The following is an 18,449-nucleotide window of genomic DNA, read 5'->3' as shown; positions in this document are numbered from 1 at the left end:
TTGCCTAGACTCAAGCTCAAAGCCAATCTTCCTGGCAGCGGGCAGCAGCTGTAATCTCTGTTCACTTTCATGTTCCAGCTGATGCTTCTGTGCCAGGCCAACTGGCCTTTCCTCTGCATATGCAGAGTTGGCTGTAAGCCAAAGATTTAGGTGGATTTTATCTGTGACCTTTGTGCTTCAATTCCTCTGTAGCTCCCAGCCAAGATTTCCTTCCAAACATTCTGGCTGCTCTTTCAGCCCTAGATTCTGTCCTCTGACCTCTCAGACCAGTAATGTTGCACAATAGCCCAAAGCAAGAGCAGACTAGGGGATGATGTCAAGCTAACGGCTCAAATTTAACAAATCTTGCCCACTGCAGTTATCTTTTATTTTCATATATATATATAAATTTATTCATTTTTGAGAAAGAGAAGAGAGATCATAAGCAGGGGAGGGGCAGAAAGAGAGGGGGACAGAAGATCCGAAGTGGGCTCTGTGCCAACAGCAGGGAGCCCAATGCAGGCCTTGAACTCATGAACTGTAAGTTTATGACTTAAGCCAATGTCAGATGCTTAACTGAGCCACCCAGGTGCCCCACTTCAGTTATCTTTTAAGGGTAGAGATTTCTACCCTGGGGTGCTCATATGTACTGACATGAAAATACCCCAACACATAGGTTTCCATGGGAAAAGTAAGGCTGTGAAACACTATAAATGTTTGACCCCACTTACATTTTAAAAAGGCTATTGCAGAATTATATATGTATGAGTGCACATAGAAAGATATGGGACCACCACCATGGCTCTGAGAGGGCACTAAAAATGAGTGAAGGGGTATGTTTCTGTATCTGTATGTGTATATATGTATGTAAGCTTCTCATTTTTATTCCTTAAGTTTCTGTATTTGAATTTTGATAAGAATCACATGGACTTTAAAAAGAGACTTTTTTGAATGATTTCCTGGTGGTTTGGTGGCATTTACCAGATATTTTTGAGAACTGCTCTTAAATTTTAGATTAAAGAAGTGAACATATTTAAGGTGCCTAGAACACAGCCTAACACACAGTAAACATCCAGGAACTGTGAGCCATCCTTATTGCTATTATTAGCATTATATGGAAACGATACCTCTTTCATTTGGTTCAGCAGCAGAGAACATGGCCATGAAGCCATTCCCAGCTGTGTTGGCATCGGAAATCATCTGCACCATCATCTTGTTACCACTGGACACAAGGGCTCCAGGCCGGAACGTGCCACAGAAGCGCCCAATACGCTGGCCATTGGCGTGACCATTGTACACATCCACAAAGTCATAGCGGCACAGGTTGTCACTCTCAAGATCTATAAATCGGAAATTAAGAACTACTACTTTTCCCTCGGGAACCTGTAGAGAAAAGGACCAATTGGAAAATGATGTCATGAAAACAGTATCTGAGGCCTTTCGTGTCTAGCCAATTACTAAAGTGAGCAGATAAAAGTATAATACTCAAGATGATGCTTTTCTTCCCTCAAAGGTGAACTCAGCAAAGGTTTTCTACCATAATGAATTCCTAATAAAATATAAGTACTCTCTTTTGACAAATCCCACAATTCATTAGGACACACAATCTTATGCGTACGGAGTTTATCCTAACAAAGTTGCAAAATATTGGGTCTTATTAATTACTAAGTCATCACTTACAAAGAATATCAGTCCTGATTGGACCTTAGCACACACCTACATAATGTAAAACACCATGACACCCAGAGATATTGCTTGACAGAAAAACACCTGAAATACCATTTTTCACAAATAATACAACAGGATAATCTCAATATGTAGAATGTTTCTATGAAGTTCCAACTGAAGGGATTATTTGGCAATCATATACTTAATTTATAGATCATTGGGTTTGGGTCCTAAAAAATCCAGATCAACTACTTACACTGATTATGCTGAGTAATTAATGAATCATCTCTTCTCAGGTCACTGAGTTTTGTTTTCCACATGAAAACTTTATGGACTCGGCAACCTTGAAACAATGCACTAATGAAAAATATGAGTTTTCACTTTCTCATAAGACTTTCTTCACCATAATTTCTTCCAAATAATTCTTATGATGCTTCCCTTCTTGTTCCCTCAATAGGTAGAAAAAATGGCTACAAAAGCATTTGGGAGGATTCTTTTTTTTTTTTTAAGTTTATTTTTTTATTGTTAGCGAGAAACAGTGTGTGGTTGTGCATGAACGAACAGAGGAGGGACAGAGAGGAGAGAGAGAATGCCAACGTGGGGCTCCATCTCACAAAGTGTGAGATCATGACCTGAGCCAAATCAAGAGTCAAATGCTTAACTGAACCACAGAGGCACCCCACATTTGGCAAGATTCTAACAAAAGCCCCATTTCTTTTCTAGTTCACACCATTTTTTCCCCATGTTTAATGTTTATTTTTGAGAGAGAGAGAGAGAGAGAGCATGAGCAGGGGAGGGGCAGAGAGACAGGGAGACACAGAAGCCAAAGCAGGCTCTAGGCTGTGTGCTCATAGCACAGAGCCTTGATGCAGGGATTGAACTCATAAACCACAAGATCATGACCTAAGCCAAAGTCAGATGCTTAACCAACTGAGCAACCCAGGAACCCCTAGTTCACACCACTTTTAACTTATTCATCCAAGTATTTGGTCAAAAAGTCTCAATCAGATTTGTTTTACCTTTTCAACTAGATGAGATCTTATGCCACTGAATGGCATAAGAATTTTATTCTGTAAAATATTACAGATGACAAAAGTTAGTGATTTAAGAGACAAAACAAACCCACAACCACCGATAGTGGTTGGTTTATATTCATCTTAAATAAATATCTCATACTCACGAGTCAATACATGCTTTAACATAAATATGGCTTCCCATGTTGGTGAGTTCTGTGCCATAAATTCATTTTTTTCTGTGATAAGATGAAGTGTTTCAGTGCTATTTGCTTTTTGTATCAAACACATACATACCTCATGGTTAAAAACTATAGTGCAGTAGTCTCAAGAGAATTATTTTGGCTTTGTCATGGCTGTATTCTAATTGCTAGGAGCTTATCTCAAAAGGGTGAGTATTAGAAGCTCCAAAGCCACAGTCTGTGAAGCTGATAACAGAAAATGCAATTTAATTTTGAAACATTCTCACTGAGATATCTGTTGTAGAATTTCTCTGGGTTTTTGTTGATGTTGTTGTTTTATTTATCTTTTTTGTATGCAATCTCTATTTATCCTATCAGAAAATTACAAAAATATGATGCCACATCTGTAGCCTTAAATATAAGCAATCTCTCTATTGATCACTGAAAAATTTCCAGTCAAGAAAACTATTCTAAACTAAATTAAATGTGGATTTTCCTTGACTATATGTGTAAATGTGTAGATAAACTGTGTGGATGGTAATTCAAGGCTATGAATCTCTTCCACCCACAGAGTGAGTATAGATAAAAGAAGGAAAGAGGTAGAAGACTGACCCTTGGGGCACTCTGATGTCATCAGGTCTTCCAAATCAGGTCAACCCAAGATAAAGACTGAGTTAGGAAGCACTCAGAAGGGTGTGGTACTTAGAAGCCAAGTGAAAAGAATGTATTCAAGGAAGAACTAGTCAGGTGAGCCAGGTACAGCTGCTGTGCCAGAGAATGAGGACTGAGAAATGGTCACTGGGTTTAGCAACTAGAGGTCACTGTAACTCTAACAAAGCTATTTTGGTAGAGCACCAGGGATACCAGGGATATCTCTTCTGATAAGAGAAGGATCAAGAGAAAATGGGTGAGAGGAATTGGTGATTATGAATAGGGAACAAGCCTTTCAAGGAGCTTTACTGAAAAGATGAACAGAGTAATATGTGGGTAGCTGGAAGGGGATGTGGGGTCAAGGTGGGAGAGTTACAATGGGCTATGTTAAGTCTCATTTGCATGCCAGTGGGTATAATTCCACAGAGAGGGCCAATCTGATAGAGTAGGAGAAGGACAGTTGCTGGAGAATTGTCCTTGGGTAGGCACGGGAGGATTTGCTCTAAGGCACAGAACGGGGTGGTGGCGGTCTTAGATAGGAGTATGGACTTTTCTGCCTAGTGAGAGGAAGGGAGGCAGGTACAGGTGGGGCTATAAGTGAGACTGTGGAAGCAGATGAAATTTTTCTTCTGTAAAATAGAAAAGGTCATCAGCAGAAAACCTGGATGTGAGAGGAGCTACTTAGAGTCTGAGAACAGGGGAGAAGGTGTATAAGTGGTTCAAGGAGCTGCAGCAGGAGTGCTAAGGGCCCACTTGAGGTAAATAAATTAGAAGTGAGGCTCTGCTTTGGATTCTGTGTCTCCCTCTCTCTCAGCCCCTCCCCTGTTCACACTCTATTTCTCTCTCTCAAAAATAAACACTAAAAATTTTTTTAAAATAAACAACAAAAAGTGAGGCCTCTCTGTATGGCTGTGTTTCTCCAGCCACATGCAGCCCCCTGGGTGGAGGTGCAGGGCAGGTGGAGAGTTGGATTAAGTAGCGTGGGTTGGGAGGTTGGGGGAGCGGGATGCAATGTGTCAAGCAAGGGCTGTGGAGGAAGAGAGAGCCAAGAGAGTTGAGGATGTAAACAAAGGAGTGACCTTAATGATGTCTCGTGAAATCTAAGCTGCGTAAGGACAGAAATCATGAATCAGTGGGGTGAGGACAGTTACAACATAGGTTGTGGTGAGACAAGCATAATGGAAGTGGGTGCCAGAGGAACAATGGAGGATAAGCACCTTGGAGGAAAGAAGCTATACAACCCAACAAGGTCCTCCAGGTAGATACTGAAATTACTATAAATTATAACAAGAAAGAGTGTTGAACACAGGGACAGTCAGCTAGGGGCTAAAATTTATAAGAAATGAGGAAGACTGTCCTAGGGGTCTTTCTGTAACAAGATGAGCAAACGGGGCAAATGAGGGCAGAGTCTTGTTTTTCACTGGTAAAGGTCTCAGTTCTTTGACACTAAGAAAGTTCTGTTGATTCCTTTCTGTGGTCAGTCTGGATATTCATTTCTAGTGAGATAAGTCAGCATATGCTCAGCAGTAGAAACAAGGTTACAACATTGAAATTTTGAACACATCTTGATCCCAATAGCATCCCCTGGCAAAAACTGTTTTGAAGGAAGGATGGAAAGATCTGTATCAGTTGCAGGTCTACCATAACTAGAGACAAATGCCATCTTGCAGTGAAGGCCAAAAAGCAATCCATTGTGAGGGAGATGGATACTGCAGTGAACTCTCTCACAACAATAGCCGGTGTTCATTTTTATGAGAGTAATCAAGATTATCTGATGCCCTACGACATGAACTTTGCTAAGAGTTCCTAGACGGTCATTCTAAAGGACTTTGTAAAGCATATTCTCCAAGGATTTCTCCACTTGAAAAATCTAAAGTCTATACTCCTGGTTTTTCTTTAAGAGTGTGTGTGTGTGTGTGTGTGTGTGTGTGTGTGTGTGTGTATACATACACATAGATAAACAGATATATACATAGAGAAATATAACAAACACCCAGGTACCAGCCATCCAGAATTAATTATCGTTAACATTTAGTCAGTTTTTTTTTGAGAGAGGACGCACATGTGCAAGTGGATGAGGGGCAGAGGAAGGGGAGGAAGAGAATCTTAACCAGGCTCCACACTAAGTGCACAGCCCGATGTAGGGCTCAAACTCATGACTCTGAGATCATGACCTGAGCAGAAATTAAGAACTGGATGCTTAACCATCTCAGCTACCCAGGCACCCTATGTAAATACATTTTTTAAAGTCTTCTTAAAATTTTTCAGATAAGGGGCACCTGGGTAGCTCAGTTGGTTAAACTGCCAACTTCCAGCTTGGGTCATGATCTCGCATTAGTGTGTTTGAGCCCCGGATTGGGCTCTGTGCTGACAGCTCAGAACCTGGAGCCTGCTTTGGATTCTGTGTTTCCCTCTCTCTCTGCTCCTCCCCCACTCCTGCTCTGTCACTCTCTCTCAAAATTAAATAAACATTAAAAAAAATTTTTTTTTCAGGTAAAATGAGGTTTGTTATTCCCATCATAGTCCTTATCTCCCCCTCCTTTCTCAGAAGCAACCATTGCCGCAAATTTAGTGAGTTTCCTTCTGTGCTGTTCAAATTACTTTTAGGGAGACCTGGGTGGCTCAGTCAGTTGAGTGGCCAACATAGGCTCAGGTCATGATCTCATGGTTCATCAACAAAGAACCTACTTCGGATCCTCCGTCCCCCTCACTCTCTGCCTATCCTCCACTCATATTTTCTTTCTCTCTCTCTCAAAAATAAAATAAATGTTTTGAAAAAAATCTCAAAATACTTTTATATAGGGGCACCTGGGTAGCTCAGTTGGTTAAGTGCCTGATGTTTGATTTCAGTTCAAGTCATCTCATGATTCATGAAATAGAGCCCATGTCAGGCTCTGTGCTAACAGCAGGGAACCTGCTTCAGATTCTCTCTCTCTCTCTCCCCCTCTCTTTCTCTGCCCCTCCCCCACTTGTGCTCACTCTCAAAATAAATCAATAAACTTTATGTATCCAGGCAAAATACACAGTTGTGTTTTGTGTCTGTTTTAAAAGTTAATGAAAATGGGATAATGCTGTACATATCATTCTCCAGCCTGGGCATCCTTGAAGACGACAAGGGGGAGAAATAAAAGTAAAAACAAAAACACAGAGGCCCCTCACAAACTATTCCTTTCATCTAGCATAACTTTCCCACATCTGCGCTTCTCTCACTCATGCTGAGGGTCTCCTTTCAAGGTCTCCTCTTCTTGGAGGCGAGGACTCCCAGACTCCCAGTTCCTCCCCCCAAGATGGGCTCTGCCCAGTTAGCAGCCTGCCCTTGGGGTGCCTGAGCATGGGGTGGTTCAACCCAACTACTCCTTCACTGGCTGTTTTCCCTGGAAGATGGAGCTAGAGGAGGCAAGTCTCCCTCCTGCCCTGGTCACTGCTGCATCCCAGCCTCTAGACAGCACCTGGCCCAAGCAGAGGGGCATCATGGAGATTTGTTAAATGAATAAATCCATCAAGTGCTAAACGTAACACCAGCTTCTTTGCACAAACCCTGGGCAAGACACCTACTCGGCGGCGCCACCTCTTATGTCCTAATATCTCCTACCCCAACCAGCAGCAGCTGAGTTCCAGAAGGCTGCTCTCTTTTCTAGGCCATTCTTTACAAAAAAAGAAGATGCATATCTTTTGGGAAACCTTATATTTCAAATCTCCTGTAATGCTAACACTTAATGCAGAATCTCCATTAAGATGCTTTTTTGGTGGCAATGGAGACAAAGCGGCTGTTTTGTGAGATTATATTGACCAGGGGATTCATTATCTGCTTGTAGAGAAACAATTGTATATTCATGTTTTTCCCTGTCAACAGCTGAGTCCTGTGTGGGCCACAGCCTCACGCTGTGATGATGACCTCAGCTCACCCCGCAGCCCCTGGGATGTCCTTACTGTCACAGGCAAACGTGCCAAGTCTCCTGATGCTCATGCCAGAGCTGCGGCCAGAGAGCGGACAGGGGAACTATATTTTAAGCTGATAGTTTGCATTTTCAGAATACTATGAGCAAAATGCAAATATGAGGCCAGTTTCTTTTGCAAGAAATAGATTTCTGTAGAAATGGTAACTCCTTTGGATCTGTAGAATTTCTTCTCCCTAACACTTTATTTACTAATGTGAGCAAAAATCTGTTTCTGAAGCAGGTCTCATTTTTTTTAAGCCATCATTTTAATCTTCTATGATTTTCCTCTTCTATAAACAGACCTTTGGGAAGGCACGCTATAAAAACACAAGGCCACATTCTTATTTACACAAAGTTTAAGAGGCACGGCAGCTCAGTGTCATCTCACAATACCCCTAAATGTAATCCAAAGAAACTTATATGCAAACTATGCACAAATATTGGCTATATTTCAAGAGGGGATAAATTAGAATCTTAAAAACTCTTATTCATGAGGGTGCCTGGGTGTCTCAGTCAGTTAGGCGTCCAACTTCAAGTCATGATCTTGTGGTCCAGGCGTTTGAGCCCCACATCAGGCTCTGTGCTGACAGCTCAGAGCCTGGAGCCTATTTTGGATTCTTGGTCTCCCTCTCTCTCTGCCCCTTACTAGTTCATGCTCTGTCTCTCTCTCTCTCTCTCAAAAATGAATAAACATAAAAGAATTTTTAAAAAATTTCTTATTCATGTATATTCGGTGTATATTTAAATGTCGTGTATATGTTTAAATACTTGAAAAGGGATTAATGGAAATAACGTGATGGTCTGAACACTTAGTGTGGGGGTGGGGAGATTGGTAATGACACACACAAAAAAATCCTTTACACTCTCCTGTCTATAAGAAGGGAGAAACCTCCACCTAAAGCCAGACTACCAACATTAGTGGACATTATATTTCTCTGCTGCGAACTTTCCAAAACTTTCCCACTGTGCTCGGAATAAAATCCACACTCACCACCTATGGCCACACGCTTAATGTATATCACATGCCAGATATTTTCCTAAGCACATGACACATTATTTCATTTAATCTTTTACAGCAACCCTATGAAGTTGACATTATTAGCCCAGTTTTATGGGTTATAGGTGAGAAACAGAGGCACAGGGAGGTTGCATGATATGGCTCCTAACTCTCTCTCTGACCTCATCTTTCCCTCTCATACAACGATTTGGCAGTTCAAGGAACCCTCCAAACTGATTTTTTACTTCGATTCTTTGCACAGGTTGGTCCCTGGCACACTCTCCTCCCTCATATTCATCATCTGCATCATCCTTTAGGTTTCAGCTCAAGTGTTACCTTCCCAGAGAGGCCTACCCTGAGCCCTTCAGTTGCTTTAGATCACACAGTTCACATAACCATGTTGTTTCCTTATAGATTATTTATCATATGTTTCTTCACCAGAATGTACGATTCAGGGATCAGCTTGTTGGTGGCTAGTCCAATGCCTGGCTATCACAGGAGTTCAAAGAGTAGTTGTTGAATAAATAACTGGGATCTTTATAATCTTAATTGAAAAAAAAAATCATGCAGGCCACATCCCCTATTACTAGCACATACATGTATATAACAATGTAAACTCACAGGTACAAGGTAAGTGGTGCTAATGCCCCTGTGAGAGGTTACAAACAGCTCAGAGTGGTTATGGTGACGTACCTAAAGACACCCAACGGATCAGTGGCAAAGCCCAGATCTGATTTCTACTCTACTGTGGTTTCCATGGCCTGACTTATGGCAGAGACTGAGGAGATGCTCATCAATCTTGTTTCCTCTGCCTGGGCACGGAGGAAGTCAGCATTTCCCAGCCTCCACTGCAGTTAGATTGGGGCCACTGACTGGGTCTTGGTCAACGACATGTAAGTAGAAGTGATGTCCCCACCTCTAGGCCTAGCCACTGAATGTCTGGTGCAATCCTTCTGGAGTTCTCTTTTTGCTCTAAGGAGGGCATTCAAGAGAGGAAACAAGAAGGTTCTAAAAGACAGCAGAGCCAAAGAGGTGTTAATGCTCAGAGGAGAGCTGCCCAGGACAGCCATCCAGCTGCACTGGACTGTGAAGTAAAAAATAACCGTTTGTTGGCTTAGGCCACTGAGATTGGGGGGGGCGGGGGGAGGTTATTACAGCTTTGCACTTTGTGCTAATAATCCTGATTTAACGAATGGTTAGGACCTATTGTCCTTACCAGCAGTGCTGTGACAGGCAACTATGGAGACATCCTTGTTGTTTTTGCTGCATATAAGCTCTATAAGAATCAACACTGTAATACAGCCACCAAAAGAGCAGGACAGTCTCAGGCTGTGTGAACAACAAGGGAGGTAACAGGCAATTTGGAGTAATAGCAAAAGTGAGTAAATGCAGCATCACTGAGGTACATCTACAATTTCAATGGCCCCTTTAAAAGAGTAACTAGCACCTCGAGCACCACTACAGTGACCCTTTGACTCCTTTATCTGCAGCTGGTCAGTTGGGGTAACAAGGTGATCAGCAGCCATGAGTACTTCTTGAGCTGAGAAAAGAAATAGGACTTTTTAGCTGAGGGCATGGCTGTGAAATGAATAAGAGGCTGGACTTCAGATTATGCCTCTTTTGCAAATGCTGCCTAAGGGTGAGGAAGAAAATGTCAGAGGGGAGATCATGGCTGTAGTGGGGCCATTCAGCACTGTTAGGGTTACTGAGCCCAAGCCTGCCAAGAGAAAACTCAGATGGGAGAAACTTGAAGGAACAACAAAGCAGAATCCAGAGCAGTGGGAACCCTGAGGTACTTACAGCCAGCATGGGAGACAAGCAATTATGCAGAGTTGTGGTTTAGGTTTTGGTTGGGGGAGGAGATAAAGTTTAAATGTAGGGCACAGGAGCCCGCCTTGTTCATACGGGAAATGAGGATGCCTGAAACCTCAGATAGTGCAGAACCTTATATATATGATATTTTTCCTCTACATACAACCCTATGATAAAGTTTAATATATAAATTAGGCACACTAAGAGATTAACCACAAACACTAATAAGAAAATAGAACAATTATAACAACATACTGCAATACAAGCTATGTGAATGTGGTCTTTGTCTCTCAAAACATCTTACTGAATTGCGTTCACCCATTTTTTCCTATGATAATAAGCGATAATAAAACACCTAGATGAGAGATGAAATGCAGAGAGCAGAGCGAGCACTGTGACACAGTGTCGTCAGGCTGCTACCTACCATCTGCTTCCAGGCCAGGGATGACTGCGGGCAGAGGAAGCCACGGAAAGTGAAACTGCAGGAAAGGAGGCACTACTGTGTTCATTCCCCTTCACAGATGCACATCTAGTTTTCCAGCAGCTGATGTCACTAGGACCCCACTATGGATGTAAATAATGACAAGCCTTCTAAGCAAGTTATGCCTTCATCATCAACTATCTTGAAAACTAGAAATTCACTATTTCATTTTCATTAAACACGAGCTCTTGAGCTGTTCATTCCTGAAAGGGTTTACTACAAAATAAAAAATCGTTACCAAACAATAAAATTTTAAAAAGCACTACCATACAATGAGTATTTATGAAACAAAAGCTGTAAATTTACACCAAGCATTAAGTAACGAAACCACTGTAGCAAGAGTAGTCAGACTAGTCCACACCAAGACAGCTCAGCTTCCATCCCGTCAGCATGTATTTCTTATATAACAAACCTTTATTTCCCTTGTTGGCTATGGAGGCAGCCAACTGGTAGCCTGGTAACTTCCGGCATCTCCCTGGCCAGGGCACAAACCACAGACCTGGTACCATGTGGCCGACAGGAACAGCAACAACAAATACTTGTCCCTCTCCCATCAAGACAGGAAGCAGTAGCTGAGCTTAGCGGCTAATGCCAGAGCTACTTCATGTGATTAACGTGCATCTTAAATGTTGTCCTTGGGAGGTGTTGGTTGTGTGGGGCAAACACATGGGCTCTGACAGTTGTCTCTCACATTTAATCACGTATTGACGAGAAAACTCTGGGCACTGCATATGTGCATGATATGCTTTTTTTTAATGATTATTTTGAGAGAGAGAGAGAGAGAGAGACAGAAGGAGAGAGCAAGCACAAGTGGGGAAGGGACAGAGAGAGAGGAAGAGAGAGAATCCCAAGCAAGCTCAGCACTGTCAGCACAGAGCCCCATGCAGGGTTCGATCCTATGAACTGTGAGCTCATGACCTGCACCAAGAATCAGATGCTTAACTGACTGAGCCACCCAGGTGCCCCATGTGCATGATACACTTTTAAACAAGACTCCAGCCAGAAGATACAAGTTCAAAGTGAGCTCTACCACACCCATCCTGAATTATTTTAAAATAACTATTAGTAGTAATATTTCTTTTAAAATAATGAAAAATCCAGGACAAATGGTAAATCATTTGAGATGTTCTGAACGACAGGTACATATCAGAACTGCCCAGGACAAATGGGGACCTAAAGCCACCCTGGCCTAAGAGCATCTAGGCCTCTCCTCTGAAGTCTGTAGCTGCCTTGCTGCACCCCCCAAACTGTAGATTAACCAAATGAATAGCTGCTAAATGAATAAAAGAATGGAATAAAGTTCAAACCCCTGAAAAAAGCGGTGTACAAGGCCTACCTGAGTCTGACATGCTGGTCTCCTCTTCCCCCCAGCTCCTCATACCTTGGGTGAGAATCTCCCCATCCTCAAATGCATCTAGTCCTATTTCCTCTCCCACTTCTATTAGACCATGTGTATATTCCTACAGGGAATCCTTTCTCCCCATGTCAGACTATTGATCACCACCCCAATTTCAAAGTCTTGGCCAGAGGCACCTTCTCTAGGATCCCACCACCCTCCCACACCCCTCAACCAGTGTCCAGACTCAGGGGTGCATTATCTTTCCTTTTTCATCTCTCAGAGCCCGCATCTAGAGGTCTCCCAGGGTCTGTGGTGTCTTCCCTGCCTTGCAGTGAATGTGAAGCTTTTCCAAGGTAGGACTGTTCAACTCTGATTTATCTGTGTCTGAGTAACTGAATCCACATGCAGTCATGGGCCAGGCATCAAAAAAGTACAAAGACAGTAAGGATGGAGATGGAGAAAAGTCTTCTATTTTCATTTCATATATTTTAGATCTGTGATTAATCTGGAGATTTTCTATGTCATTTATTTCTTCTGCAAATCATCACGTAGTCATTAAGTATCAGCTGCTGGCACAGCAATGTACATCCAACTAGGATAAAACATAAACCCCAAAAGTTCATGTGACCCAAAATCTGGCAGTGAGTGCCTCCACGGGGCAAACTGGGGCTCCACTAAGACATGTGAGACATGGCACCAAAAGTTTGTAAAAAACACCCATCCAAAGCAGTCTCCTTTGTTATAATCTCCCAATTCGTGTATACAGGATTATAATATTATATTTTATGTTTATTTATTTTTGTAAGAGAGAGAGAGAGAGAGAGAGAGAGAGAGAGAGAGAGAGAGAGAGAGCGAGCATGCGCAGAGCAGTGGAGGGGCAAAGAGAGGGAGACAGGATCTGAAGCAGACTCTGAGCTGTCTGCACAGAGCCTGACATGAGGCTTGAACTCATGAACCACGAGGTCATGAACTAAGCCAGAGCTGGACCCTTAACCGACTGAGCCACCCAGGCCTCCTATAATTTTTTATAAGTAAGGATATGTATTCCTTTTTTCTTAGTGCACTTTGTGACAGAACATTATAGATAAGTCACAGAAAGTATATCTAACCAATTTCTTCACACTTTCAAAAAATTGGAACAAAGGACTTGAGTCATTTTAGGATATTCTTTCAGTTCTCTAGAAGTTGTCAACATGAGTTGACCTCAAAGAAAATAAACATGATTGGTGGAGAATCTTGAAGAAAAAGCATCCCTTCCCTAAGCCACTGGGATGTGCTGTCTTAAGGATAACAAGATATAAAAAGCCAGAGGGGGAGAGGGACTTCTGATAGCTAAGGGCCTTTTTGTCATACAACACCCTTGTTTTCTTCTGAATGACACATGACTATAATTTTTCGGGAAAGCTTTTATAGGCTGGAACTGATTTCTATGCAATGCTCAAAGCAAACCTCTAAAATGACATTTTCAGGAAAATATTTTTGTAATCTGTCATTTTATTTTTTTTGAGAAATCTGTAGTGGTTCAGAACACAAAATTAAATAATTTTACAAGAATAGAAACAGAAAGCCCTTCCCTTCTGGGATGAGAAGAATCACAGTAAGGTAATAAACACATTTAAAACAGAATAGATGCAAATGTGAGTAGACTGGGTTCTCCTGATAAGAAACAAGGGTTTACACAGTAGCATTTGATTGCTACGAGAGAACTAAAATTGTTTTTAAACACAATTCTTATAATATAAAAAAATCATGTCTATAGTTTATAATCTAAAATAGAACTATAAGATTCTAACAAAAACGAGTCCTTTCCTCTCCTCCCATTCCTGATTCCCACTCCTCAGAGGCAGTGAACTCAACTGTTTTTGTTTAGCATCTTTATCTCCTTGCTTAATAAAAGGCTTGTGCCGCTTCTTCTTGATCCTTTCTAAACTTTTATCTTTTGCTTCCTATTATTGCCCCATGCCTCCATCAAAATTCTGATTAAATCAACAGTCAGGATTTCCATTACTATGACCACATAAAATTAGTCACTACTGGGCTAAGTTGTTCCATTTCTTGTACACTTCTTTGTTTTTCCTAGAGCTAATAGTTGCCCTGTTGTTTGAATTGCCTTAGCTGTCTCTGTAGCTATCACTTAAACCCCTCTCGACAATGGGGGGGCACTGGCACCTTGTCACTCCATTTCTTCCCAGAAACATGCATCCTAGAGCCCTCCGCCCTCCTGCCCTCTCTCTGTCCAGTCATAAGGCCTGCCGCACAGCTAGGAGGCCAGGACTCGGCTTCCTCCAACTCAGGAAACCCCAGCAGGGCTCCCAGGTCTTTTTTCTTGCTTGCTTTATTCCCTCATTTTGTTGGCGCTCATCCTCTCATGATGTTCTTACAAAGGGTGAACACAGAGAAAAAGTTTAAGAACTTGCGTTCCTAAAAATGCCTTTATTCTGTGCTTACATCTTTCCACCAGTTTGGTGGGGTGTGGAATCATCGTTTTAAAGTAAGTTTCACCAGATTTTTAAAATTGTTTTCTTTAATGTTTATCTATTTATTGTTGGGAGAGAGAGAGTACGTGCGGAGGGAAGGGGCAGGGAGAGAGGGAGACGAGGTGTCAGCACAGAGCCAGATGCAGGGCTCAAACCAATGAACTGTGAGATCATGACCTGAGCTGAAACGAGGAGTCGCACGCTTACCCGACTGAGCCAACCAGGAGCCCCTGTTCCATCAGAATTTTTAGGGCATCATCGCACTGGGTTCTAGCTTCTAATAGGCTGGTGGTGTTCTCTTCCCTTTCTATGTGATTTCCCCTCCTCTACAAGCTTGTCGAGCTCCATGTGGAACAAAATTGTGCCTTGGTGCTTGTCTTTTTCCATTCACTGTGCTGAGGATCATCTCTTTAATTATTCCCTCCCCTCCACATTCTCCATTCCTTTCCCCTAGAACTCTCATTAGTCAGACAAGGCTTCCTGAATAGACCCTCTAATTTTCTTATCTTTCCTCTCCGATAATCTCTTCTCCTTTTGTTCTGCTTTCTGAGGTACCTTCTTTAAGTTTATAAATGTTTTTCACTTCCACTTATTAATTTCCAATTGTGTTTTTATCTTATTTTCTTTCTTTCTTGGCATTGTTTCATTTTACACACACAATAAACACGTGTTTAACCCACCACACTTAACAGAAAGTCACTAGTGATTTTTTATTAAAATGTACTAATAAGATAACACTATGTATCTAAGGATAAGAATAATCATTTTGAAATTTTCTTCTGCCCTCAGGATGGTCTCTGTTTCCTTGGAGTATTTTTTTTTTAATGTTTATTTATTTTTGGCTGTCAGCACAGAGCCTGATGCGGGGCTCAAACCCACAGACCATGAGATAATGACCCGAGCCAAAGTCAGATGCTTAACTAACTGAGCCACCCAGGCGCCCCACCTTGGAGTATTTTTGTATGTTTGTTTCTCCTGTTTGGGGTTCCTTCCACCTTTTCATGTTAGGGGCTTTCCACAAAGGTCCAGCAACCCGGGACTATCTATCCATATTCAGAGCTGAGGTGAGGCTGCCTGGAAGCTCTAGGGGAAGGCTTGTCCCCATAATGTGACTGGGGACAGGCTGGCTTTTTCGCTGGGTCTCCCAAATGCCTTTATCTGGAGGTCCTATCTCTAGGGCTGTTTGTTTTCTCTAAAATCCTTCAAGGCCTTGCCTGAGGGTCAAAACCTTGCGGCAGTTTTCTTGGGAGGCGCAGGGAGAAAGGTGGTTGGGAGGGCCTCACCAATCACTATGAAGACAATTTCATTATCCTGCTTCAGTGGCCTGGCCCTACCTGCTGGCTTTGTAGTTCCCACTTCCAGAGCCCCTCTGGCTCTCAGAGAACAAGCCCACCGCTCTGGTGATGGGAAAGCGGGCAGCCTTCTTACTGCTAACTGCTATCAAAAAGATTTTAAACATAACTCCAACCACACCAGATTTGCTGCCTTCCAAGAAATGCGGGGCCTCCAACTCCTGAGCCTTGCAAAGATTCTGGGGCACAGATCAGCTTGCTTCTCATTGGTACCGCCCCTCCCCTCTTCTCTCCACCGCTAATTCAGTTACCACTGACCATCTGCTTTTTTACCTTACAAAATTTTATTGGTATCTCTCTTCTGTTAATTCCATTCCAGGTCCCTTTTGTCTTTGTGGGTTTAAACTTTTTAATTTCCTTACTGTAATTTATTGGGATTTTGAGAAATGGCAGAAATAAACACGTGTTTAACCCACCACACTTAACGGGAAGTCACTACAGTGATTTTTTATTAAAATGTACTAATAAGATAACACTATGTTCCGAGGTTATTTACAAGAGTATATAAGATATAACATTGTAAAAATTAAGAGTGCCTGGGTGGCTCAGTCAGTTAAGCGTCTGACTTCAGCTTAGGTCATGATCTTGTGGTTCGGAGTTCGAACCCACATAGAGCTCTGTGCTGACAAGACAATTCAGGGCCAGGAGACTGCTTTGGATTCTGTATCTCCATCTCTCTCTGCACCCCACCCCTCATTTGTGCTCAGTCTCTCTCAAAAATATGCATTAAAAAAATAAAAAATAAACATTGTAAAATTATACATAAGAGCATATTTAAAAAATAAAAGCCAGATTCTATTAAGCACCTATAATACCAACAATTATGCCCGATTCTAGAGGATTCAAAATAACTGCAAGATAGCTATATTACCATGCTTAATAACTTTATGCTATTCTAATATACGCCTGTACCATAATAAATATGAACAATCACATCTTTTTCTACATTCTCATTTTTTATTAATATAAATAATGCTTTTATGAGAACCATTATATAAACCATCCTCTGTTTAAGAGAATATTTCTGTAGAAAGAATTCCTAGAAATGTATGTGCTAAGTCAAGGAAAATAGGCACTTTAGATTATAACAGTATATTGCCAAGGAAAGCTGAATTAATTCACATCCCCATTTTTCACACCCTCAACTACACTGGTGCTGCCAATAGTTACCAATCACGTAGGCAAAAAAATAAATGAGATCTCACTGCAGTTTTAATTTCACTGTAGGCATTTACAAGGAAAAGCTGGATTCACTTAAAGTGGGCTGTTATGCCCAGATTTTAATATCGTCCCCAAAAACCGGAGACCGCCAGGGAGACCAAGTCACGCATGCAAAAGCAAAGGGCTTTATTATGGGTTTAGGCTCACCGGGGCCTAAACTCGGGCTCACAGACTTTACAGCCGTGATGGATCCATGCTGAGAGCCCCGAACAAAGGCGGGGTAGGACTTTTATGAGTTTGGGAAGGGGGAGTTACAGGAAATTGTGACATAGATACAGTGATCCAATTATTATGACACATTATTGATAGCAGGTTTATCCAATTACAACATTTAGAGTGTTAACCAATCACAGAGTAGACCCAGGACCCAGGACCCTCACATAGGGTGTAACTAGCCTTAAGCAATAGGCTTGCCCTTAGGAATGTTAAAGGTATTACAAGGGGGGGGTCCCTCTTGCCTTGGGCAATGTGTGCCCTTCTATTGTCTCCAACCTGCGTCCTTACAGGGCCAGGTAAGAGAAGCCTCAGTTGGGGAAGCAGTGTGGCTCAGTCAGTTAAGTGTCTGTATGGGCTCAGGTCATGATCTTGCACTCAGTTCATGAGTTCGAGCCCCTCTTTGGGTTCCCTGCTGTCGGCACAGAGCCTATTTCGGTTCCTCAGTTCCCATCTCTCTCTCCTCCTCCTCCCCTGCTTGTGTGCTCTCGCGCTCTCTCTCTCTCTCAAAAATAAACTTTCAAACGAGGGGGAGGGGAGAGAGAAAGAAGACTCAGAGACAACGACCTGAAGATTTTAAGCCCCCAGGCACCATTCACATTAGAATGGCAAAGAGAGAGAGGTTTCATGTTGTTTTGTTTTAGACGAAAGCTGCAAGGAAAGACTGAGGGCATAAGTTTGGTTTTGAATATGTCAAGTTTAAGATATTAGAGGCATGTGAAAATGGCGGAACAGCATTGAAGGTTTTTTTCCATCTTGCATACATGCAGCTCGGAGAGGTGAACTGGGGGAGAGAAGCTGCAGAGGGCAGGGAGCTGTTTTTGCTTGTGGAGAGAGGATGGGGGGGGGGTTCGGGAAAAGCACCACCGACAAAAGCAGCTGGAGAGAGTGGAAAAGTGGAAACAGCCACAGGGACTGAACTAAAAAGGGAGAGAGGAAAGGGTTTAAATTCCATTAAGACTTTATTGACAGGGGGAGCACAAAGTCTGCAGCTCCATACCTGGCAATGCTCTGGGAGCAGAGTGGGTCCAGGAAGTGCTCTCGCCATGGGTGATTTTCCATAATCCCTGAAACACTGCTGCTACAAAATCGAATGAACTTTTTCTGGGGCAGGCAGGCACCCACC

The 18,449-nt window shown here is 42.3% G+C and overlaps 1 protein-coding gene across 1 annotated transcript in view; it reads right to left on the bottom strand.

Annotated features, from left to right (window-relative positions):
• The window catches only part of PCOLCE2 (procollagen C-endopeptidase enhancer 2), an 80,146-nt gene that overhangs the window by 29,098 nt on the left and 32,599 nt on the right, over positions 1-18,449 (bottom strand). The window contains exon 5 of the mRNA XM_029938764.1: positions 1,107-1,362. Coding sequence (XP_029794624.1) covers positions 1,107-1,362 — 256 coding nt within the window. The remainder of the gene's footprint in view (positions 1-1,106; positions 1,363-18,449) is intronic.

The sequence above is a fragment of the Suricata suricatta genome, chromosome 5, assembly GCF_006229205.1.
Source record: "Suricata suricatta isolate VVHF042 chromosome 5, meerkat_22Aug2017_6uvM2_HiC, whole genome shotgun sequence".
Taxonomy (NCBI): Eukaryota; Metazoa; Chordata; class Mammalia; order Carnivora; family Herpestidae; genus Suricata; species Suricata suricatta.
This window is presented reverse-complemented; position numbering and strand designations above follow the sequence as displayed.